The 25179-nt window shown below is 39.0% G+C and overlaps 2 protein-coding genes across 2 annotated transcripts in view; one reads left to right on the plus strand and one right to left on the minus strand.

Annotated features, from left to right (window-relative positions):
- mul1b (mitochondrial E3 ubiquitin protein ligase 1b) overlaps positions 1-25179 on the plus strand; it is a 123836-nt gene that overhangs the window by 97337 nt on the left and 1320 nt on the right. Inside the window, exons 2-5 of the mRNA XM_062427978.1 lie at positions 22576-22596; positions 24350-24492; positions 24622-24709; positions 24809-24929. Of these exons, the coding sequence (XP_062283962.1) occupies positions 24373-24492; positions 24622-24709; positions 24809-24929 (329 nt within the window). The 5' untranslated portion in view covers positions 22576-22596; positions 24350-24372. The remainder of the gene's footprint in view (positions 1-22575; positions 22597-24349; positions 24493-24621; positions 24710-24808; positions 24930-25179) is intronic.
- Positions 8198-9196, minus strand: fam43b (family with sequence similarity 43 member B). The gene has a single exon (XM_062427809.1). It carries the CDS (start codon positions 9188-9190, stop codon positions 8198-8200), a length of 993 nt encoding a protein of 330 aa, XP_062283793.1. The 5' UTR covers positions 9191-9196.

Here is a 25179-nt window from a genome sequence, read left to right on the forward strand (position 1 = left end):
TGTCCCTGAGTCACAGTTGAAAACATAAAGTTCTAAGTTCTAACAATTAATACACCTGTATAAGATTAAATTGTTATTATTTTACTGTATTTATTTATTGTTTAATTTGCCATTGTATTTTGCTGCCTTGAAATCCTTTGCAGCATACTCCTACATCAGTGTATTTGTGATATAACAAACACCCGACTGCAGCATCATGGGCTTGATGATACACCTACTCATAGACATGGGGAGTCTACAATTGAAATGTTCTGCGTTCAATAATGTTTTATGTAGGAAAAATATAATTACATTTATCTTTTCTCTGTCATTATCTGTACAGTTAATAATGATTTGTGGCGAATACATAAACATGTCATTTAGTCAAGGTTAGGTTTAAATCAGCCATCAATAACTGACACTGAATGTGGTCATTAGTGCATAAAGTGATGCCGAAAATAAAACAGTTGTAGCTAGAAACGTACCCTGCTGTGTATCCTCTAAAAGGCGGCAGAGGTCCAGCCTGTTTGTTTGTTCGTTTTTGTGCAATCCTTGTTTATTCAGGTACCGTTGGACATGGCACACGTCCATTCGTGGCTTCCTCTGTTGCATGTGCCAACCTACTCACATGCAAGCCAAGTCCGCCCACTTAGCTGCCCCTTTTATCCACCTGCCACTCTCTGTAGCTCATCAAAGAGAAGAAAAGAAGTCTTATCTTATCCTCAAATACTATCTATCTAAATGAAATGCCCCCAGCTTTGAGCATGTGTGTGTGTGTGTGTGTGTGTGTGTGTGTGTGTGTGTGTGTGTGTGTGTGTGTGTGTGTGTGTGTGTGTGTGTGTGTGTGTGTGTGTGTGTGTGTGTGTGTGTGTGTGTGTCTTGGCCCAGTTTCTTTTATGACTATTTGTCTGTGTGTGTGTGTGTGTGTGTGTGTGTGTGTGTGTGTGTGTGTGTGTGTGTGTGTGTGTGTGTGTGTGTGTGTGTGTGTGTGTTGTGTTTGTGTTTGTGTTTGTGTGTGTGTTCTGGTAGCTTGTTTCTCCGTTCCCAGGGTAATAGGAAACTTGGAAACAAACGGATGCTGGACTGATTGCCTCTTCGCTGTCCTACAAAATGCTCCGGGGGTAAATAGGGATATTTTTTTCTGTTTGATGGAGCCTTGTTTTCTTCTTCTCATTCAAAAAAGAAAAAAAACTTTCTCAAAGTGCTTCCGTTTGGTCATGATATTAGTCATGCCTTTTACTAAGACATCAAAGAGCTAAGGACATGGCATCAGACTAAACCCAGAGACCCACAGGTATAATGACAAGTACACCTCCGCTGTTACTGCAAATAACTGCAAATGTGATGATAATTGCAGCCAATTACTTTCATGTCGCACCCTACTGTTTTTGTAAGAGCTAAACATATGGAGCCTTAAGCAGGAAGGCAAATGACATGACTGTAATGTTGTTTGTCTCTCTGACTGTAGCAAGCAGCAACGGTTTATAACAAACACACACAAAAAAGACATCTGGAAGTGCACATTATCTTTATTGCAACCCAGGAGATGTTATTAGAGATTGCTGAGTTACAAGCAGGGGAGAAGGTGAAATTAAGGGCATGTGTGAGATATCTGAAAGACTTGGATCTAGTCTGACGCTAATCTCATATTACACTTGTGTATCATGTTTGTTAAAGGAATAGTTTGACAGTTTTGGGACGTATTTGTTTTCATGCAGAGAGTTCAAGTTAGATTAGAAGATCACTATCAGTCTCATGCCTTTCTACTAAATATGAAGCAGCCAGGATAAAAACTAGAAGCAGGGAGAAACAAAGCAAACCTGGTTCTATCAGGGGGTTAAAATAATCTAATTACTAGCACCTCTACAGCTCACTAATTATATATTGTTTATTTAATCCATGCAAAAAATTAGCTTATGTGCTATTAGCTCTTAGTTTTGGTCAAGCTAACTGTGTCGCCATCAGGCGGGGAGTTCCGGTCCTCTGAAATGAGGCCAACGCGGAAGTAACTTAAAACTGCATTCTATCAAAAGGCCACCAGGGGGCGACCATTTTGGTGTCAAAAGGACTTCCGTCTCAATACAAGTCAATGGAGAATTCACCAACTTCTCACTTGATTTATAACCTCAGTAAACGTTTTCAAAATGTGTTTATGGTCTCATTAGCTAGTTTAAAGCCTTCTTCAATGCAGTATGATGTTCATTTGGGACATTTTGGCCTCCCTGATTTTATATTTGACGATAAAACAGTGTATGCATTAGGGCGTGGCTACATCGTGATTGACAGGTTGATTGGTTCACAGGTTCAGGAGCGGCGCCTCATGCCCCTCCTGATGCCCATATAAGTAGAATCCGTGTTTTTATTTTTCCCGGCATGGACCTGAAATTTTCAAAATGGTGCTGCTAAGATCTGATACTATTGGCTTCCGAGCAGCAGTCCACAAACCAATGGGTCACTTCACGGATGCTACGTCCATTTCTTATATACAGTCTATGGTCGCCATCCTTCCAGTCTTTATGCTAAGCTAAGCTAACCACCTCCTGTCTGTAACATCATATTTAAAGGACCAGTGTGTAAGATTTAGTGGCATCTAGCATGTAGGCAGGGGTGTCAAACATACTCCCCACCAATTGATCCAATCCAGTCCACTGGATAACTTTGCAAAGTATGAAAATAAGAGAAAAGTTTTTCAAATTTTTCAATAAAGTGCACGGCTATTCTCACTTATTTTTCGCTCGTCATTCACAGTCAAGGCTTCTGATCTTCCCACGGACATCCAACCTGAGATAACTGACTTGCAGTATGATTCAGATTTGAAGGACAAATTTATGAATAGATTTTATGAAATTTTTTTAAATAGGTTTATTATAGGAAAGTTTTATTATATATCTATATCTAAGCAATGGTTTTACTGGTTTGGCCCACTTGAGATCAAATTGTGCTGTGTGTGGCCTTTGAACTACAGTGAGTTTGACTACTGATTTCGGAGGTTCGTCTGTTCTGGGCTACTAAAGAAACATGGTTGTGCAACATGGAAGAGGACCTGCTCCCTCTTTAAAGGACTCATTCTAAGATACAAGATGTCTCCTAATTCACTGTGAAGTCCATTGTCAGTGTATGTGCACTGGAGGCTTCAAGGTTTCACATCATACTTGTGAAAGTTGAGTAGAGGAACACAACTCCAAATTAGAAGTGATGTCAGTAATCATACTCATAGGTACATGTCTTTAACTAAAACTTAAAATTAGAGAAACATTCCCTCCTCAGCAGATAAATATACAGGATATTATATAATATATGCAGGTATATGTCGTATACCCACCTATGGACAGACGCATTTACTGTACACTTAAGACAAATTGCTACAGATACGAATCAGTGCACATTTTGCTGAGCAATGCTGCAGCCAATCATGTTACAGTGTTTTATGTTACCTGTGGTGTTACTTGCACACAACAGATTTGTGTTCCTTGACATTAGCCAACAAGCAACATTTTCAATTTTCAAGCCAGGAGACCTGGCAACATCAACGCGCCCTTATAAAATATAAAACTGTCAAACTTGGGGAGAAGTGCAGTCTTAAGGAAAAACTTCATAGGAAGGCTATGAAATGATGAGTGGACAGTTAAATCAGTGGTAGCTAGCTAAACAGGTGCACACAACTACTGTACAAATATGAGGCAAACACACAAATGCGCATTATTAGAGTTTGTCAAATGACATAAAATTACCATCCCTTCATATTTTGCTATTCAGATCCAAACCGGTGTTTTGTTGTGAGCACTGATGATGTCAGACTACAATTACAGCAGTCAGACTCTGCATACACCGCAGGTATCTGACAAGGTTGATGCAGCGTGTAACTGGATCTCACCATTTCAATCAGCGAAGCAGCTGACGCACGAGTACAACAACCACAAAACAATTGAAGCAAACCCCCACAAGGACATGAGCAGCACCAGCTCCAATTGGGTGCCATAAAAGAACACTTTGGAAACACAAACGTGTGCTCACAGGTTATTGATTTTATAATTAGTCTGTGTAATGGCTTTCTGTTGACGTAAGAGGACGACAGATACGTGTAACCTTCTGCAATCCCCCCAGTTCAGTAGCCTGTGGTAGAAAGACATCAGGTGGTGGATGACAGGGCAATTAAATTTCCTCACGTAGGTTTTATAAAATTACGTGTTCCAGTTTCTGTGACATCATTCATGTAACCTTTAAAGAGACCTTTTCCAATTTTGCAAAGAGTAATTTAAATGGGGTTAATAGAGGAATGGTGGGGTAAAGAACAGGAAAAATCATCTGTGGCTCATTTTCAATAAAGCCAGGAGCTAAAAAGTGTGCATGGATGAGCAGTAAAGCTGACTGAAACGCTATTCAAGACTGAAGAATTCAATCGTTTCACCACCATAAATTTAGATGCTGCTTTTTGCCTTGCAACGAAAAACATGCGCTGTTCCAAGGAGAAAAGAAACGACAGAGATATTCTTCACTTTTATGTGAGCATTATTGAGCGAAATTGCGCGCACGCATTTCCTAAGGCGTGATTTTTCTTCTCAGACTCCATCCCCGTCAATTTTGGCATTGCTTATTATGTTTTTATAAGATAAAAGCATAAATGTTTAATGGCAGTAACTAATCCCTGACTCTCATGAATCAGTTAGCTGTATAGTTATCCTCACTGGCACTCAAGGTTTTTTTTTGTTGTCTTTTTCTTTTTTTCAAAGCAGTCTGAGCTGCGGCTTCCACTCAACAGCGTAGTTATGGCCCCAGGAGGTTATTTGACAACTTAGTCTAATGAGTCCTCACTCATTTTCATAGCGTGTGGAGAAGCTGTGCTCTATGATATTCAACACAAAGTCTTTCAGTCAAATGAAAAACAAAAATCATGAATGTGCATGTTGCAGTTTGGTTGAACAGCGTCCTTTGCCTCAATGTTATTTTGACACACTGCTGAGCAGCAAAACTCGGGGCCTCTCATTTGCAAATTGCCAGGTGTGCGACTCTTTTTCTCAGAAGGTGCTATAAGATATGCATGAGATGGAAAATGCTGCTTGGTAGCTTTGACAGTCTGATCATTTGAACTTACAACTCAAGTTTCCTCCTTCGACTATAACAGGATCGGATCACCAAATGATGCAAGCAATAAGGTATAATATGTGGAATAAAATCTCTGTACAGTCAGCAGCATGAACACACTCAGACACGCAGACACAACTTTTCTACAAGGTCTCGTTCATCTGCAGTCTCCTTTCCCTGTATGAACACTTCTTCCTCTCTACTATCTTCACACAGAAAGCTACCCACACATCTTTTGTTTGTCTTTGTATACTTCACACTGGAACAAAACGGACTGCCACCTGCTGCCAGCTGCTCTGGGACACAACATTTTGTTCCTCTGCTCCTATTCGTCTTGATGGAGGCGAGCTGGCCTGTGGTGCTGTCACTCACCTCCCTGTATTTGCTACACAGACGCTGTGTGGGGACGATAAAGCCTTTAAACAGCTGTGTGTGCAGGCAGGAGCAGTTTTTCTGGGTCTCTAAAGAAGACACCCCGCTGTCAAATGGCACAGTACTCTTATGTGTGACACTTGACAGGCCAGTGTCTGTCAGTGCTGTGTTTGATTAGATTTGGTGTTCTTTAAAAGCGTCCCCCGAAGCTGACGATGTGACAAAACAAAACAAGCTTCGGATCACAGACTCGAGCCCTTGCTATTCTGGAAGATGACGGTTATATTGCCCAGCGTGCACCTTGCTGCTGCCATCTGCTCTCTCTTCTCTGCTTGCCTGACAAGAGTTATGTTTACATAAAAGCACTGTGGCTCCTCGGCTAACCACTCCATGTTAGCGTGGCATTGGCAGCGATGTCAGACACATTGCATTACAGTGCAAACAGTGTGACTTTATCGCATTGTGTGAATGTTTATCTATGCAGAACAGGAGCCTGTCAAACTGGCTGAAGATTAAAATGCAGGGAAAATATAACGAAGCCATATAAACACAAAGGGTTTCTCTCTCAGTTACTGCAGTCATCCTTCTTTTGAATGGATTTTTGACAAGGACACAGGAATCTTTTATCATCTATCTTCTGACATTAGATCCTGTTCTTCCACAGAGGTGCTTTATTTCAGGAAAAGAAAAAAAATATTGATCTCAAAGGTTCCAGCTCAAAGAATCCCTCCACAACAATCCATCTCAGTGATTCAAACCTACGTAATTTGTTTTTTTGAAACATCAACAGAGCAGCACCTCTTCCTCTTCAAAATCAGAATTCCTAATATGGACTCGGTACTGTCAAATCAAGCAGCTTTTGATGTTGTTATATAAGACAATTAAAAGGAATTTATGAACAGTATCGACATCAATAATTTCACGGAGCATTAATGTATTTATAGCAATGCACTGTAATATTGTGATAATATGTTGCGGTCGATGAAAAATGTATGAATTGTTGTTCAGAGATGTTAAAGAGTAAACTGCCCCTTTGGAATAAAAAAACCCACAACATGCTTACAACAGTTATAAATATTTAATTGTTTTCTCTTGCTTGATGTTGTGTGATTTCAGTAAAACAGCTTAAAGACTCTGTCATCTCTAAAATGGCTGATGTTAGCAGTAAAATGGTTGATGGGTGAGTCAACTTCTTGGTCCCCGTTTTGGATCACTCGGTTCTGTCAGAGCCTGACAGCGGTCCTGTCGAGGCAGGTGCTTTATGTTCATTTCCTGAATAATTCAATCTGCTGATTAATTGCTCCCTTCAGAGTAAAGGGCTGGGACGCCAGTACAAGGCCTGCAGGAATTCAAATCAAACCACATTAACATCTAATGAGACTGACTGCCAGTTTAAAGTTGACATTGCTTGTCTTTTCTAGTGGGGAAAGATGCTGGTGTAAATATGTTGGTTTTTTGTCTTTGAAGTGTAGGTTACCCATATTTTCACATCTGAAACATGCAAATGCACACTGCTGGGACGCAGAGTTGTACGAGTCATTTGAATACTCTCTTTGATAGTATGCAGAAATACCCTCCCTCCGAGATTCAAGAAGGAAACCCAAGTGAGGGTGTTTTTTATTTATCATATGTTGAAAATAAATATTTAAATTTCATCCAATAATAATCACAATGTGTCTTTAGACATTGGCACAGATATTATCAACAGAACATTAGCTAAAGACATTTTCAAAACATTTTGTGTTAAATTTTGAGGGTCCATCTGTGTTTTTGCACGGGGCTCCTGTGGGAAAACATTGCAAAACTTTGCTAAATAAAAAAAGAGCACGGCTATGACAAATTGAGATCAGGTTCTTTTTGTTTTGTTTTTGAAAACAAGATGACAAAAACAAATACATTACATATATTAGACATTGCTGCATGAACTGCTGTGTGTTTGTCCCTGGTCACACATTTATCACAGTGTTCATTTTTAAAAGCTGAAAGATCAAAGATGTCACATGAAAAAAAAGACAAAAGCTCAGCATGAAAGGTTACTGCTGACATGTCATGCATAAATGATAAGGACTGTAACAAATGGCGGCAATAAACATGTCAACTGAATGGCTTGCTTCCTAAATTATAGCCTTATTCATTAGTCGGCCGTGATCATTAGTAAAACAGTAATAAACTCGTTTGCGATTGTAAGCACTCAAAAAGGTCAGTCTGTGAACAAGATCAGTGAGGATTGTCATATTAGAAAAATTACAGAAATTTACAAAGAGCCTCCCTTAAAAAAATATTACAAGTCAATCCGAAAAATGTCCCTGCTGGCAAACACTGCGATAGTTATACTCACAAAAATAAGACATAGAGGACTAATAAACACATCCTAGTTGGTGCTGTGATCAATATGTGACCTGCATGTCAGTGATCTCAGCGTCAGCGCTCTGGTGTTTTCTGAAACCATTGTCCTCGTTCGTCATTGTGCTGTCGTTAGTCTGTGCATCACCAGCCCTCTTTGTAAACACATGCACAGTTTCCCAAACTGCTACAGTCAATCTGGCAAACCAGTTTCTGAGCCATCTGGCCAGAATAGAAATTACTCCCACACAACGGTCGCCTGTCTTCTCTCTACCACGCGGCAGTGGGAGAACTTTCTGGTAAACACTTCACATTACATGGACGGGAAAGGAGGGAGCCTGAGTGGGGTACCAGTGGGCAAAGAGAGGAATGTGTTACTGTAGTGTTGTTGCAGAGTCGAATTATTTGAACTGCGTAATAGTCACACCAGAGAGGTTATGAACGTAAACGTGTTGTTGTTGCTGTCACTGACAAAGTTGATTTGGCACTGCTCCAGTCTGGCAATATCCCCGAGGTCCAACTCTGATAATAACTGAGTCGGGTCTGTGTTTGTTGTTAAAACCTTTTGTTTCTCGTAGTGCTTCTCCACATCCTCCTCTTCTACTGCTGCCTCCTCATCTTTGCTTTCCTCATCATCCTCCTCCTCTTCCTCTGTGATAGAGCAGAGGCGGGTTGCACAGCTGGCGTTGTCGGCAGGGGGTCTGTAGTGACACTGCCCGTTCAGCAGCCTCCTCAGTGGCATCAGGGGCACCGCTTCCTCACCCAGCAGCTGCTGCTGGCAGTGCCGGAAGTCACTCTGACGCTTCAGCCGTTTGAACTCGCTGAAGGCGGAGGTCGCGTTCTGGTAGAGGCTGTGGGCGATGCCCTGGGCCTTTTCTGATTTGCTAACCAGGACGGCGTGACACCGAAGCACCACTGCCATGTTCTTGACCTGGTGCCTGTAGATCCAGGCCAGGATCTTTGGCCGGCACGGGTCAGGGCTGCAGTAGGTAATTCTGTTCAGAGAGTAAAGATGGATGGGTTTCTTTTTACCGGATTTGTCGGCACTCATCCGGATCCCTTGTGGTCCCACTGTTAACCTCATCTTGACACTTTCCTCCCCATAGTTGCTCCTGGCCCAGATCTTGGCCACTGCATCCTGGGTGCAGCCGTCTCCCTTTGCTGTGATGGTGACCACACTTCCCAGGTAACGCACATTGTAAACAGGCTCATCTTTGTTCAGTTGCACCTTCTGCCGTTTTGTATGAAAGATGCTGCCCACCCAGTCGAACGGGCAGTCGGGCAGCAAGTCAGGACAGGAGCGCAGCAGAGAGGAGAGGATGGAGTGGTAGGTCAGCCCCGTCCCCAGGCTCTTGGGTTTACTTTTGGCTTCGTCCTCCACCAGAACAAACTTATTCCTTCTCCAGGGCAGCATGGTGCTGGAGGAGTTGGAGCGAGTGAACCCCTCTGTCGCTTCGTTTTGCTCTTGTCAGCTCAGGCAAGAGAGTAGGAGAGCCGGTGTATACGAGAGTGAGAGGAAGAACAGTAGAGAGAAGCTGCTTTGCAAAGCTCAGAAGAGAGACTGAGGGCTGCGAGCCTCAGCCAGTCTGTTCCACTGCTCGCTCCTCCTTCCTCTCTTCCTCCTCCTCCTCCTACTCCTCTTTCTCCTGTTCTGTCTGCGTCATGCAGCGCTGATCAGTGCCGGAGTCTCAGCCCAGTGTTCAAGCACTCTCGACCCCCTCCCTGCTTTGTTGTTTTGCTTCCAAATGGCTCCCTACCAAAGCATTATTTATCCGTCCGGCTTTGCACTGATGTATCACTGTATTGATGTTTCTGGTAAACCTGAGGAAGAGGGTACACTGCCCCGTCATTCCTTCTCAGGGGTTTTATGTGACTACTTGTAAATTCTGATAAAAGTCAGTTAAGTCCACAGAATTTAATTAAGTGTTCTTGTTTACTGTGATGTTTAAATGTCCATAAAATAATCATCCTGTCCTGCTAGTCCTGTTATTAGTGATACTTTTAAAGACTGAACATGCTGTGTATTTACAAATTGTTCTCATCATATTTTAATGTTGAAGGCATAATCTGTGATGCTGACTCCACTGCTAAAAGCCAAAACACAAAATAACAACCTGGTATTATTCTCAAATTGCTCGATCGGGTTGGATAACACTGAATAACAAGCAAATCATGGACTGCCTGTACTGTTATAAGAGGTTTGTTTAAACAGTAATTTTACTTGTGAAAGACACTAAAGGCAGAATTTGCATCTCTGGCACAATTACTAGAAACATGTGACAAAAACACTTGAGTATGTGGTCAGGGTAATTACAGACTGGACTTTCATTAGAGATGGATGTTATTATTAAATAATTTAAGAGCAACTCGAAGAGCAAGTTACAGCTGAAGATTAAGAGGATGAAACTTAAATTATGCATTTGAAATAAGGAGTCCCAGTATATTTGGAACAGAAAATGTATTCTACACACTTCTGATTTTTTACTAAAGTCATGTACCTTGTTGTCATTGTGTGCATTTAAGCATGCTGACATTGACATTTAGCTAAAAGCATTCGTGACAGTCACGAGCATATCTGCAGACTCTTGTTTCATTTTTAACCAAGATAAACAGAAAATGTTTAAAGATATATACATATATCTATAAACAGTCTCTGTTTATAGATATATGCAATTGGAACATTTATTTCCTATGCTGTGCACACACACTTGCAGGGAAATGACACCTTTTCTTTTTCTTTTTTTTTTTTAAGATAAACAGAGACTGTTTAAAGATATATACATACATATATCTATAAACAGTCTCTGTTTATCTTGGCTCAAATACAAACCAATTACATCATACTTTGTTACATGTAACAAGGTATGATGTAATTGGTTTGTATTTGAGCTGGTTTGAAACCCAGATTTGCAGGTTACATCTTTACCAATTGGAGTGAGGACCTAACAATTAAGGAGTGTGGTGAGTTGCCGTTTCGGTTTCTATAAACATGCTCCACTATCATGGACCAAACTGAAAGCTACTGCTACTGGGAACAAAGAGCAGTGCCAAAAAGACAGGAATCATAATCACCTAACAATAAACTTACTGAAATATTGCAACAAGAAACAAGAACCTTCCAGAGCAACAGTCACCAGTAAAAATACAATGAACTTGAAGTGACATTTGCAGATGAGTCATCCTGAATTTCATACAAAGGTAAACACACTTTAAAAAAAAGTTTTCCAAGCTTACATTATTTAATCAGATAATCCAAGTTCCTAAAGTACAGTCAAACAAAGAAAACATTACTGCTCTGTTTAGATTAGAGAAAGAAAAGTACATTTAAAAAATTGATTGACACTAAAGATAATAAGTGTAAAGTTTCACTGTCTAAAAATGTATGCGAATATGTAACAAACAAGAAGATGCACATCTGAAGAAATGTTAACATTGAGGTTTCAGTACCTTACTGACAAACGTAATGTTAAACTTCATGTTCATGTACTTAATCTTAGACATACAGTGGGGAAAAGGAGCAGGAATGTAGTTTAGAGAGACCTTGGAGAGGGGAGTGAGAGAGAGAGAAAGATCAGAACTTGATAACAAGGACAGGTCACTGAGTGCAAATAAAGCCAGTGCATCCCTGCAGAATACTTCAACAGGTCCTTTAAGTGCTTCTAAGTACAAAAGTGACTCTAAAGAACAACATACCAAGGAGGAGGGCATAGATAATGGATTGGGCGCACAGGATTACTGGTCACAACGACTGAGGATGAGGACTTTGTTCTAATGATGGAGACACTACCGTTTATCTAATTATTTGTGGAGAGTTCGCCTAACGCTCACTGGTGTTACTTTGTTAATGTTTGAGATGGTGGTTTGCAAAAACATATATTTAAGATAAATAAAGACATGTTTCATATCACAACAGTTATAACTGTGTCTGTATTGCCATTCAAACTTTAATACCATTTCATTTTAACGGGTAAATTGATGTTTTATCCAGGAGTCTATAATGAGTTTGTAGAGTAATATGTGTGCATACAAAAAAATAATTAAAAAGAAATGTTTGATTAATGCATTACACTACACAACTGTAGATTTAATCAACTCAAATCTTATGATAGTCAACTAAAACTAGACTATAACAATGCAGATGACTAAAACTAAAACTAAATTTGCCAAAATGAACACACCTCAAGCCATGGTAGTTACCATTTGAGTTCAAAACAACTAGAAACAAAGCTTTATGTACGTATACTACATGCTTTAGTTACTGTACTACTGGCAGATTTGTTGCGGATTGTGGCATTGCAAGAGCAGATGGTATATGTAGGAAAACAAACCAAACATTCTGCAATACGTTAATTAAAATGTTCCCTGCACTGCATTATATTTCCTTAAAAAACAAAACAAATCAGAAGTAGGCAATATGAACATACTTTCCTGCAGATTTGGTTGAAATTCTACAGTGCATTGTTCTCTGGAGCATGACTAAGAGAACAAAATCATATGTGTAACATCAGATGTTACTGCTTTGTGTCCAAACATCAATGTGAAAGGCCAACACCTCATAACGAGGGCAGGTAAAAGGTGGCTGCTCTTTCAGGGGAGAATTCTGCTGCAATTAATCAAAATAAGTATCTGTGTCTGCCACTGAGGCTGCCTGTACTGAATTGTCGTGTGTAGATGGTTGATCAAGTTCCCTGCCGAGAAAATGACTCGAGAGAAATGGAAGTTAGTTACTGTGGCAACACTGGAGAGTAAATGTCTGTTTTTGGCCCTGATGTGTGTGCTGTGAATGAAAGAAAAGCATGAATAGGAAAATAAATTGAATAGCTTTGTAGGCACTATCTCATATGCAGACAAGATTTATTCCAATTATTAAAAGGCGGAGGCAAATCTGAGTGCAGAACTATTTTGATTTATTTTCTGTTTCCCCCTATTATATACATTTGCTGCTCTTTAAAATCTCAGTTGTTCTCCATGGGTCAGGATGCACACTGAAAAATGCTTCTTATTAAACCACACACATAGCCAGAGTTTATGAGGGTAAAACAAAGATTGTTTAAGAAATGGTGAAAACTGATAAAATGCTTCTGGGCAGTAGCCATAAAGGGGATGCTACCTTGTAGAAATGATGAAGAGATTTTGCTCATAGTCCAGTTGGAGTAAATAAAAAGTGGGACCATGATCTGATCAAGGATAAGATAGCATTGTCTCAAGTTTCCTGACACAATGTGACAGAGAGGCCTTATGCAAACAGCTGTGGTTCCATAAATCACATCAGTGATGTGAGATCTCATCTCTTACCACAGAAGATTAATGCAGACCCTGATATGCTAAATTGAAAAAATCCATCATGGTTTGGCCTTTACAGAATTAGACGTGTGTATTCAGTGTTGACTTATCTGCCATTGGAGTTATCAGCTTGTGTAAGAGGGTTGTTCAATGAAATTAGGAAATGTCTCGAGTCTTATGTGTTGCATGTCGTTGCTTTATCTCCTGACTGACAGTTTAATCTGTGCCTGTTTCATCTTTAAAGGGGACATATCGTGTATTTTGTGATTTACTGTGGTTTCATACTGTTATAATGTTGGATTTCTATGTTAAACATGGTCCCAAAACTTGAGGTTAACATGTGTAAAAATGCTTCTATTAGAAAACTTCTTCTATTAGAGTTTGTTTATGTAACAAACAGAACCGCCTCTGCAACTTCCGAGAGCTCGACAGAGTGTGCTCCTCCGGAGGGGGCCTTAAAGGGACAGGAGCTAAAACAGCCTGTTTCATACAGAGGCTGAACTGAGGGGAAAAACAAACATTATGAAACAAATAAGGAGTTTTTCAAAGGTATTCAGCTAGATCCCCCGAATAAAAATATAGACCTGAAAATGTGTATGACACGACCCTTTAACACTTAAACTACCTTAATTCCATAATTAATAGCTTACTAACTACCAAAGAGCCGTCATTTTGACCCTTCTTATATTAAGGTAGAGAACGTCACTTTTTTTCACACTCGAAGCCTCTGAATGAAGCTTCACTTTATAAAATGTTAAAATTTTAAGTGTACACTTCATATAAGCAATTGATGATTTAACATGATTAATCATGTTGGAGAACTTCCTAAATTGGCATGGTACAAACAAAACAAAAACACCTTATTATACAGTCCAATGTTGTTAAGTGCATTTTCCATTGGAACTAATGTCAATTTAAAACACAAATGCATCAGTGCTTCATCATTAACTCATCTGTGAAAAGGGAGGGGAAAGTACGAAACAAGACTGCAAATCTACATCCACATTAACAGCTCTGTGAGGATTTACTTAGGCAGAGTTGCTCTGAGCTAAATACTAACATCAGTGTCTTAACACACTCACAATGGCAATGCTAAAATTCAGATGTTTAACAGGTATAACTAATATTTACCATCCTCACAATCTTAGTTTAGCTAACTTTGCTAATTAGCACTACACAATCAGTTGAGGCTGATGGAAATGTTAATTATATGCAGCATTTGGTCATAAAAGTATTGGACAAATTAATGCTAGATGAAAAGTTAAGGGATCATCAAAATTATGTTGTAATGCATGGTGAGGGGAACATGACTTTCTGTACCAAATTTCATGACAATCCCCCTCCAACCATAAATGTTAATATTTCACTTCATATGTTAAACCTTTGACCTGCTGGTGGCTCTAGATGAAAAGTCAGGGGATAACCGAACTCATTTGGAGTCATCCTCAGATAAACTTAAATGTCTGTAAAAACTTTCATGGCAATTCATGTAACAGTTGAGATATTTCAGTCTGGACCAAAGTTGTGGACCGATTGACTGACAGACCGACTGAACCATCACTAGAGATTGTTTTCAGATGAGCTGCAGACCTCTGACTCTTGATTCGTCCCTGTAACTTCCTTTCTTACTCTTTCCTTTGAACATGAACATCCGTTATCAACTCACACAAGCAACCCCAGGGCGCAAAATGTTATCATAGAAATCCAATTACTTTTATCTAAGTGGCACCCAACTTTCACCTCCCAAATTCCTCTCCCCTTATCCTTAGCTTCTTTCCAGTGCTTTTGAAGACATCCTTTTATCCGCTGCTGCGTCTGCTACATATTTCTGTCTAGCAAGGCAGCCTAATTGAATTGGGTTCTCTCTTCATCACGCTACAGTTACCCAGTGCAGTGTAATCAATGAGAGGGGCCTGGCAGAGAGGGTCCCGGCTCTCAGATGGCTGATTTATGGCTGTACGTGAGGGCAGCAGCGAGGCAGGACTGCACACAGTAAAGAACGAGAGAGATGGAATGATGATAGAAAGGGCTACTGTGCTCATACATCAGACTGCTGCCACAGATAACACGTCTACACCCAATCCAAAAAAAAAGGATATTAGTTTCACAAAAATGATAAGGGAAGCTTTCTAAGAGCTGACGTCATTTCTTTGTTTACAAAAAGAGGAATTTTATACCTCAGTGGATGGAAATCAATACCATCTCATTCCCATCCTATGGATTCCCAGCGGCTTGCCTGAATACACAATGCAGTTCAACTGAATCATAATTTAATGAACAGGGAGAGTGCAGGACATTAGGTACAGGACGCTCATTCCCTCCTTTAATCAGGAGAACGATACAATCAAAGGAGACCAGCAGGTCAACTCCCTCTCATTTATTTTTATACTTCAGCACAGGGAAAGTGCTGCCCTATAGTCAGTGATTTATTACTTTGCATGTAAGGTCACAGAAAAAAATAACAGCCAATTAGCAAAGAGAAATCAAAACCAGGGCCAATCAAAATTTTTGATCAGGACTCAAAACACTTAAAGGAAAAAATGATTAAAACATTTTGCTTTCATGCAGAGAATTAGATAACACTTTCATATCTGTTTGTTAAATATGAAGCAACAGCCAGGAGCTGGTTAGCTTAGCTTAGCATAAAGACTCTGTGAAGTCTGTCTAAAGGTAACAAATTCCTCTTTCCATCACCTCTGAAGTTCACTAATTACCACGTTATATCTCGACAATTGAATCGGTATAATTTGTGGTTTAAACCGGCATTATGTGCCAAAAATTCCTTGGTGTGGTGACATTGATTTGCATGCATTTGACTGCTGGATTGTTTGTGTTTATTGAACATTTTTTTAAAAATCAGCTGTATGCAAACTAGCAACATAATTTCTCTCTCAAGCAGAAATGCATACGTGTCCATGCTAGTTGAGAATTTAAAACATTTTAACACTGCTTCACATTACCCTGCTTGGTTAGCATGTTGAATTAACAGTCTATGGTAAACTGTAATGGTAATACTAAAGCTAATTTCCGCTAGCGAAAAACAGGCCAAAGATTAAAACTAAATATATGTACCAGAAAAACTGCACACTTGACAACTTAGAGGGTCTCTTAGTACAACCAAACACCAAAATGTTACAATTAACTTTCATGAACTGATAACACAATATGAAATACCAGCAGCTACAATCTGTGACTCTGAGGTTCCACCATGGTAATGTTATGTTGTCAATGTTGTTGCCATGGTTGCCACTTGTCAGTCACAAGGTAGCCACACCCTGATTTTCAAATGGATTTCATTTTGCAACCAGTGGAGTCGCCCCCTGCTCACCATCAGAGAGATTGCAGGTTTAAGGCACTTCTGCACTGGCTTCACCTTTCAGACTGGGAGCTACCCGCCTGGCCAAACATAAATACACTTGAAGTTGAAAGACAGAATATGACAAACCATGATAAGAAATGAGCCAAATAGCTTCAGGATACATCCTCTGCTCTTGTTAGGTAATCCCCACAGGCAATCCTCCAAGCACAGAGTGCCAGCTGATTTCAGAATTTCCAGGAACTGAGGCTTTTCCACCAAATAATGTGCCTTTCAGAGGTAGAGTAAGAAGATTGTATGCTTGGTTATAGCTAGGCAGTTTTTGGTGTGAGAACTGAAATAAAAATCTTATAATTATTCTGAATGGATTTTATATGCAATAATGTGCTTTTGAAATGTCTTACTTTACAGACTTTTGGTGCATCCTTGATATTAAATGCATGAAAGGCAATTCTGAATTAAGTTTTTAAATAAAGATTGTTACTGCTGCTGTATCCTATATACTAAAGAATGGTATTTTGCAGGTCAGAATGACCTAAAAGTTAAGTGTGTGCAGAAATTTTTAGACAGTTTTACACAACTTGCTCTGCTCCTTCATACGAAAGAAGCTTAATAATTGAATGTGTTACATTTCAAAAGTTAATCCTTTGACTGCATAAAAATAACAATTTCTTCTGGTTTGCACTGACTTACTGTGGCATTTTAAAAAAGGACCTTACACAGTTTCTAGTTTCAGCATCTGTGTGGTGAATCTGACACAATATTACAATAAATGTAGGCGACTGGTGTGTGTTTAGGTTTCTTTGAGTGTACTGTAAGTGCCTAGACTCTAAAGGGATGAGAGTTTTTGGATGTTGCACAGGCAGACGAGGTGCTGGGCTTATCTCAACCAGCCACAGAAAATTCCAACTGTCATCCTTTTCGACACGACAGCATCCAGAGGACCCATGTGATGTTCTTCTCGCCTCTTGTACTCCTCCTATAAAGCTGTTGCCTCCATCTGCTGTCACTATTTCTGTCTGTTTGCAGTACACGTGAATGTGTGCGTAGCAGGCATTTGAACGGAAGTCATTATGTGGCAGACACAAAGAAAGTAAAGCAGTGGGAGGTTTACGTGGGCAGAGGGGGGCACTGTGTCTGCAAGGTAGACTCAGTCCAAAAAACAAGGTGACTAATGTTGAATAAAAGCCCCCAGGATATTACTGTTCTTTTACCAGGGTTGAAAACAAGGTTGCACCTTTTCCCATCAAGCAAGCAAGCTGCAAATTCTCGTAGGCTAATCATTCACATGTCAGGTTGATTATGTCAGGCTGATTCTGCCAGGGGAGTTTTCTGTGGCAGCTATTCCTGTAATATTATTGAACATTTAAAGTTTTGATGGATAGTTACATTTGGTGACCTTCCTTTTTCAAAATTCTCAACAGGGTCTACATCCGCTACATCCGCACATTTTGAATTTGTGCATCATTAAAAAAGAAGAAATGTCTGTATCTCCATTAGCTCAGTTGTGTAGCATGCCATCACAGGAACCCAGCATTGACAATTCTCTACAGCACTGCAGAAAACTCATCAAATGAACTGGAAGTGGACAAGGCAGATTGAGCAGATATGACTTCATGAAAAAGTACATGAGCAGCTTCCTAATGGAATAATTGCATATTAGTTTTTGTTTTTTGCTGATGTTCAGATGAGTTTGTTTGTTTTCATCTCATGTGTCTGCTTGAAATTAGCGTAGCTTAGCATAAAGATGAGAGACAAGAATAAACAAGTAGTCCGACTCCTTCCAAAGTGAAAAAGAAACCTGCCAGTGCCTTTAAAGCTGTCCTGTTTATGATGCATTTCATGTAATCCTCAACCAGCACATGAACAGAAATGTAAGAATTACAAGTAGTGATTTTAGGGGGTATAGCTGTTGTAAAAACAGCCAAAATTTTTGTGCATATAACCAAAGTAAGAAGTACACATTTAACATTTTTATCTGCCTCCTGAGCCACAGTCGCCCACACAGTAACAACAGCACACATTGTGGCTCCAAATGTCAGATTCCCTTTAATTATTTGCCACCTTTTCATCCATTATTGCTTATTTAACAAGCAAACAGTTGTTGTGTAAGCAACTACCCTTCTCCTTGAACTTACTAAATGTAAAAACTGTACACGGACTAGAGCAATGTATGACGAAATTCTCATTTAATGCAGTTTTCAACAGCAGAACTACAAATGAGTGAGGAGTACCTGCAGAATAACACTGAATCAAAGAAAAAAAAAATCAAGGCAGCTCTGATGCAGGCTGTTATTGACCGAAACTGGCTGCTGTTTATTTGCTCCACAGTTCACTTGTGGGAAATTCACTCACAAACACTGTGCAGTATCAGTGTTTTAATGGATTACAAGAGGACATCATTGACAGCTGGAGATGCTGCAGCAAACAAACAATTGAATGGTTTAGGCTAAATGTTGCCAATATCATCTGGATGTCTCTAATTATTATGTGAAATGTATATGGGCCACTCAAACTCCCAAAATCTTTAGACCACACCTGGCATTACGGACAGATTCAGTCAAGTGTTAAAATTGCATGAATTTGTAAGACGAGTAACATCTTAGTTTCAGCATTTGGGTGCTAAGAACTCAACAAGAAGTAGAAATACACCATATACATGATGCAACGAGAATGTGCAAAGAGGCAATATATAAAAAAGAAAATTCAGTCGTTCAGTCGAAATATGAGGAGCAACCTATCAAAACCTTGGCTTTCTGTTGTTATATTGCCTTCTTAGTATCCTGCTATTATCATTAATTAAAACAAAAGGTTGCTCTAATGACTCAAACTCTGCTTTATTCTGTCTTTTATTCAAATGTAACTGTGCATGAGTATGAATTATAAGTCACCCAAAGTCATGGTTTGGGTTATAGTCTAGTGGGAAAAAAGCATAATTTGTATGCAGCCTGGGTTGAACCACTGAGTGGGTCAACGCAGGGCAGACACCACTCATACCCTCCAGGTAGCACGTGGGTGCTCCCTCACATTTCTATGGGTTTGAATCTGTATTAATTTTACTACAGCTCTGGCTTTATGTCCTCTGCAGTGCCACAAGAAAAATGTATGAATGGTGCAGCAGACAAATGAAATGTGAGACAGAAATGGACAAAAAGGAGAGCACTCTTAATACCAATAAAGCCAGGCTGCAATCCTCATTCTAAATCTCCTTTATAAAATGACAGAGTAATTTACTGTTTGGACACAATAATTATTATAATACTATAATTACAATAATTATAAATTATCGAAATGATGGGAAGTTTACCAATTACTTAATAATAAGTTCATAAATGGCAGTCACCCAATAATAAATGAAGAACAATTGGACTGTTCTATCATTTTTCTTTTGGCACATACTTCAGAGCATAGAGATGCCTTTTTAAATGAAGTATGCTGATTTATGCAGGTGTAAATAATAATATAAGTAATAGATGCATGGCTGAATGGCCTTCCTAAAGGCAACAAAGCTATCATTACAGTAATTACACCTGTGTTTTTCCTGCTGTGACACAAAAGATCTATAATGCTATGGTGCTTGTGTAGCGTGCCAGTTCCAGAATAAAATCACCTTGAGGTTGGGCTTCATTCAGCACATATGTAGGCTCAAGTACATCCCTGAACTGTTGTTTCCGTATAGAAATTGGATGGATTTTCAGAGCTTCAACCTCAAATGTAAGGAGACTGTGCATTTGCCGCTAAACATAGGAATACTTTCGCTTTCACTATCATCCATCTCAACTGGCATTTCAATCAGGAGAGACAAGTGAATGAAGAAAAAAGACTTGTTTATACAGATGATATTGATGATTATGTCTCGACAGACTCAGACTCGACAGGGGGATTTTGTACTCGAGGGACCTCAGTCGTGAGCTGCAGCCAGATAATTCCCCCCATGGAGTCCAGATCCTGGTGGTGGTGGCTGATGACTTCTGCTGAGACTGATAAGGCCGATGAGGTTGATGAAGTGATGCACTGATGAATCTGCAGAGACTAAGGTGGTGATGGGGAGGTAGTGGGGCATGCATAATGCAGCTTGAAAGCACTAAGCCAGAGAGGGAGGAAACATTTAGAAAGACAAGATGACAAGCTGACAATAAGGGTACGTCACTGTGCTATTGGATAGATGCGAACACCTCATATCTTAATTGACGCCCCCGGGCAATTACAGGGAAGAAATTATGAGTGAGTGAGCATACGTGAGAGCTGGGAATGACAGATGGTTTGAGAAGTAAAACTACAGACATGAGCATGCAAAATACGGTCTGCCTGACTGAATTTTCACTAAAGCTCCATTAAAAAAAACCAAAAAAAACATCCACTTGTTTTGCTTTTCTTCAATGATGGTGTTGTATTTTTGTTTTGCATTGTTTTTCCCTTTTTGCTTGAATCCTTGAATTGCGTGTGTGTGTGTGTGTGTGTGTGTGTGTGTGTGTGTGTGTGTGTGCGTGCATTGTAAAGTCCTACAGTATATAAACAGAAAGAACACAATGATTTTATATATTTATATATTTTCAGATCTTTCTATGACTGAATTGCATGAGAAGAATCAAATCCAGAGGGGAAAACATCAACATGGACCATAAACCATTCTGACATGTTGCATCCTCAGACAGACATATTTTGAGTCTGCAGGGTGCACAGACTGCTTCTGTACCATCATTCCTACCTATTGAACAACTTGCAAATAAATGTGTGCACTGTCACAACAGAGAAGAGATGATTTACATTATATACAATGTTTTCCTGCAATTTTTCTTCAGATAGTATCAAATGTGCTGTTACCCAACATCTGAAGGTGCCAGTAGCTGCCTTTTATTATACAGTTAACCATAAATAGAAGCCACTGAAGTTGAATGAACCACTAAGCATTTGTAAGTGGAGCCAGTGCTGCAATGTATGAGAAGGATTTATTTCTTCCTATATTTAACAATGCTTTGCTCGTATCATGTACAGTATGTCTTTTTAATAAGATGTGAAGACACTGCTTTGTCATCTCAACTAAAGCGATTAAAAACAACTAGATGTTAGGTTCAGGGTGAGGACAAACAGCTCAAAGTAAAATATATGGCTCTAAATCATTATTGTATTTCAGTTGTGCTTTCATATATGTGATTATATAGTAAAGTAAAGATTATGGACTTATCATCCCATTTATTGTTACTTTATCAAGTTCATACAGTTAAATGAACCGAGGAAGACTCTCACTTAATACCATTACACTACTCAATGTATCTTAAAGAAAACTGAGACTAGACATGCCTCAGACATAACTTGCTTTGCTCTGTCTTTGGTTGCAGAGCCATGTCTGTGTGGGAAGCCTGTCTACAGATTACAGTGGCCTGCACATTGTTAGGAACCTAGCTGAGGGCCTTTCCTATACCTCTGGACTGGGACAGGCCTTGGCAGGTCAATATTCCCTACCGAGGGGTCTTTATCCTCATAGTGTGACAGCAGTACAAGCACAGATGTATCTATGAGTACAGACAACTCTGTTTTGTGGTCATTTATGGCAGGCCGAAGCACTATCTGCCTTGGTGTTCTGGTGTCACGTAAGCAGCAGCGAGAGCACAGCCAGTTTTGGTTCCCTGAGGGATTCAGAATCCAGCAAAAAGAAACGCAGAGAACCAGTGGGAGAGGATTCTGCAAGACTCAATAAAATAAAATGCACTACTATTTTCCCTTATTTTCGCTCGTCATTCACAGTCAAGTCTTCTGATATGCCCATGGACATCAAACTTGATATAACTGACTTAAGTGTGATTGAGATTTAAAGGACAAATTTGGTTTCATGAAGAATTTATAAATAGATGGTTTATTGAAGAAAAGTTGTATTATATATTTTGTATTTATCTATATATCTATATCTAACTTTGCATCTCTTTTAGACTTCCAGACAGTGTTGTGTTTGTTTGTATTGCTTTTTATATTGATATGTTTGTTTGTTTGCTTACATCTTACACTGGGATATTATATTTTGTCTGATTTTAAATTATTATTATTATTATTATTATTATTATTAGATGAAGTAGCAGGTGTCTTACCATAAGTGGTCCCACAGTGACCCCTGCTGGCAGAAAGTGGTGAACTGCAGGTTGGAGTCTTTCTGTTTTGTTTTTAGCTGTGGAGACGCAGCTGCTGTTGTTAAGCACATCTGTTGGCTGAGGGACGAGTGAATACAGGTTTGACCAATTTTGATGTGGCCTGTATTATATTAGCATTTTTTTACCTGATATACTGCAGCTACAGTATCTTTAAAACTGGTGATTAAAATCGTGCAGTCTCTGTCTGAAGCATTGCTAGCAGAGTGCTAATTTAGCTAGCCCTAAAAATAAGGAAGTGCTGGAAACCTAACATTACTGCAGCTGTATTAGTTACTTTATAGCCACGTTTTGACATGCAAAAACCTTTATATTGTGATTTATAACTAGTGCTTATAGTAAGTGAGGCTGTTAATCAGTATGCAAGCTCGAGACAGTTAGCATTAACCTCTTGAGTTTTCTTCATTATGTCGTGTGAAATATTGGACTCCATGAATCAAAACTTGTCGATCATGTCATTAAAGTAGCCATTATTTAGCACTGTGTCAGTCTGTTTCAACGATTATCAAGGTGGTTCAGGCATTTAAATTAAAAATAAGCTCATTTTTTATTTAAAGCCATCTAAACGACTTGAGCTCAATTACTTTCACTTTACATTGTGTTGTAATAAGTTATGATGTGATGGAAGAAGTACTCAGACACTTAACTAAGGAAATATGTAACATAATAATGCACAAAAAAAAGTTACTCTGCTTCAAGTTAATTTTTTCAAGTCTTTCTTAAAAATTAGTCAAGTATCAACATGACCATTGAAACAGGTTTTACTTGATGTACTTGTTACTTCCTGTTCATACTGGCCATTAGAAACTCCTCCTAATGCAAATACAATGTAAGTGAAGGGGGGGGGGGGGTTGTATTTGTTTTGAGCAAAAAATGTATTCAAAAGTTAATCTGTAAAGAATATGATATGAGTTAGTTTATTAATGTGGATATCTTTATTTAGTAAAGTATACTGTCATTTAGTGCAGTGGAAGGAATCATAACAAAAAAGGGAATTTGCCATTATAAAGACAATAACACATTAAAAGAAAGAACATTATGAAGGGATGTCATAATTACCTATATGAACAGGAAGAATGATTATGGTAAAGATAAACATGCTTCAATGTTCTTAACTTTTGTTTTAAGATGTACTTAAAAAACTGTGAACCTATCCTTTTAATGGATTAATATTGTTGATGGATTAATATGTAAACAGCATTTGACGAGGTCGTTTTTCGTACATCAACAGAAAATTTGCAGCTATTTGCTGATCTAATGATCTTCAGCATAATTTTTCAAGCAAAAATGCAAAATATGCTCTAGTTCAGCTTATTAACTGTGAGGATTTGGTACTTTTCTTTTTTCATAATTAATAGTAATTAAATATCTTTGAGTTTTGTTCTGACAACACAAGTAATTAGATAATGTGACCTTGGGCTCTGAGATATTTTAATAGACAATATTCCCTTTTTCTGTCTCATTTCTTAGACCAAACGATTAATTGATTCATCAACAAAATAGAGCTGATTACGTGATAATTAGAATAATTATTAGTTGTAGGCCTACAGTACTTAACATAATGAGCATTCATGAACAATTGCATTTTAAAAGACACTCAAATGATTTGCATGTTAATTCTTCAAAGTGAAAATACTGTCACTTTCTGAAGTATCAAGTAGCAGAAATGGAAATACTCATATAATTACCTTTTACATTTGACTTATGTTCAGTACTAATATTAACATTGTTACTCTCCATCACTGGTTTTATATAGTAACAACAAACATGTGTATGACTCACAGAAGTAATTCAAAGACAGCTAAACCTGTGCTCGTCATCTCTTTCACAACAGCGCTGCATGTTGCAGATCGCAGGATGGACTCCAGCGGGAAACCCTCCACTGCACAGATCGTGGTTTTAGCCACCAGCTCGGCCTTGACTGCAGTCTTTTATTCAATATACAGGAGCAAAGCTACAACAGTTGCCAGATTAAAGGTCAGCAACATATCGGTGCACAGTCTGTCTTAGTCCTGTGAATGTCTGGGTTGTGTGGATATAATCAGTTTGTGACACGACTGTAATGTTACACTTGTTCATTTGTTTTGTGTTTTTTATTTCACACAGGAAGCCAAGAAAGTAACCATTGACCAGGATTTGAAAAACATCCTGTCTGAAACTCCTGGAAGATGTGTCCCATACGCTGTCATCGAAGGTCTAAATCAAGTTTTACTCAGCCAGTTCATTCATGATAATTAAACTTGCGTTATTTTAACAGTGGTTTAATACCGGTTTTATTTATTGCACATTGCAGGTGTTGTGAGATCTGTGAAGGAGACTCTGAACAGCCAGTTTGTAGATAATTGCAAAGGTGTCATTGAAAGACTGACCCTGAAGGAGGAAAAGATGGTGTGGAATCGCACCACTCACCTCTGGTAAGTTTGACTGATTTATTGATTGTTTTCAGTTTCATAAAAACAAGACAACAACAAAAAAAGAACAACAACATAAGAAATACAACAATAGACAATAACATCTCCAAATCGATGAATAAATGCCCCACCCTCACAAAACAGATTATAGTAAAATAAAGTCAGTGGGAAGTTGAAATAATGGGTTAAGTACTTTGAAATACAGTTAGTAGTATGTGAAACCTTTACGAACTGTATATCGCAGTTTTTTGCT

This window comes from Scomber scombrus, chromosome 10 (assembly GCF_963691925.1).
Source record: "Scomber scombrus chromosome 10, fScoSco1.1, whole genome shotgun sequence".
In the NCBI taxonomy this organism is placed as follows: Eukaryota; Metazoa; Chordata; class Actinopteri; order Scombriformes; family Scombridae; genus Scomber; species Scomber scombrus.

What these genes read in the sequence shown, in the direction of transcription:
- fam43b (XM_062427809.1), bottom strand. Translation starts at nt 9,190, where the DNA reads ATGCTGCCCTGGAGAAGGAATAAGTTTGTTCTGGTGGAGGACGAAGCC.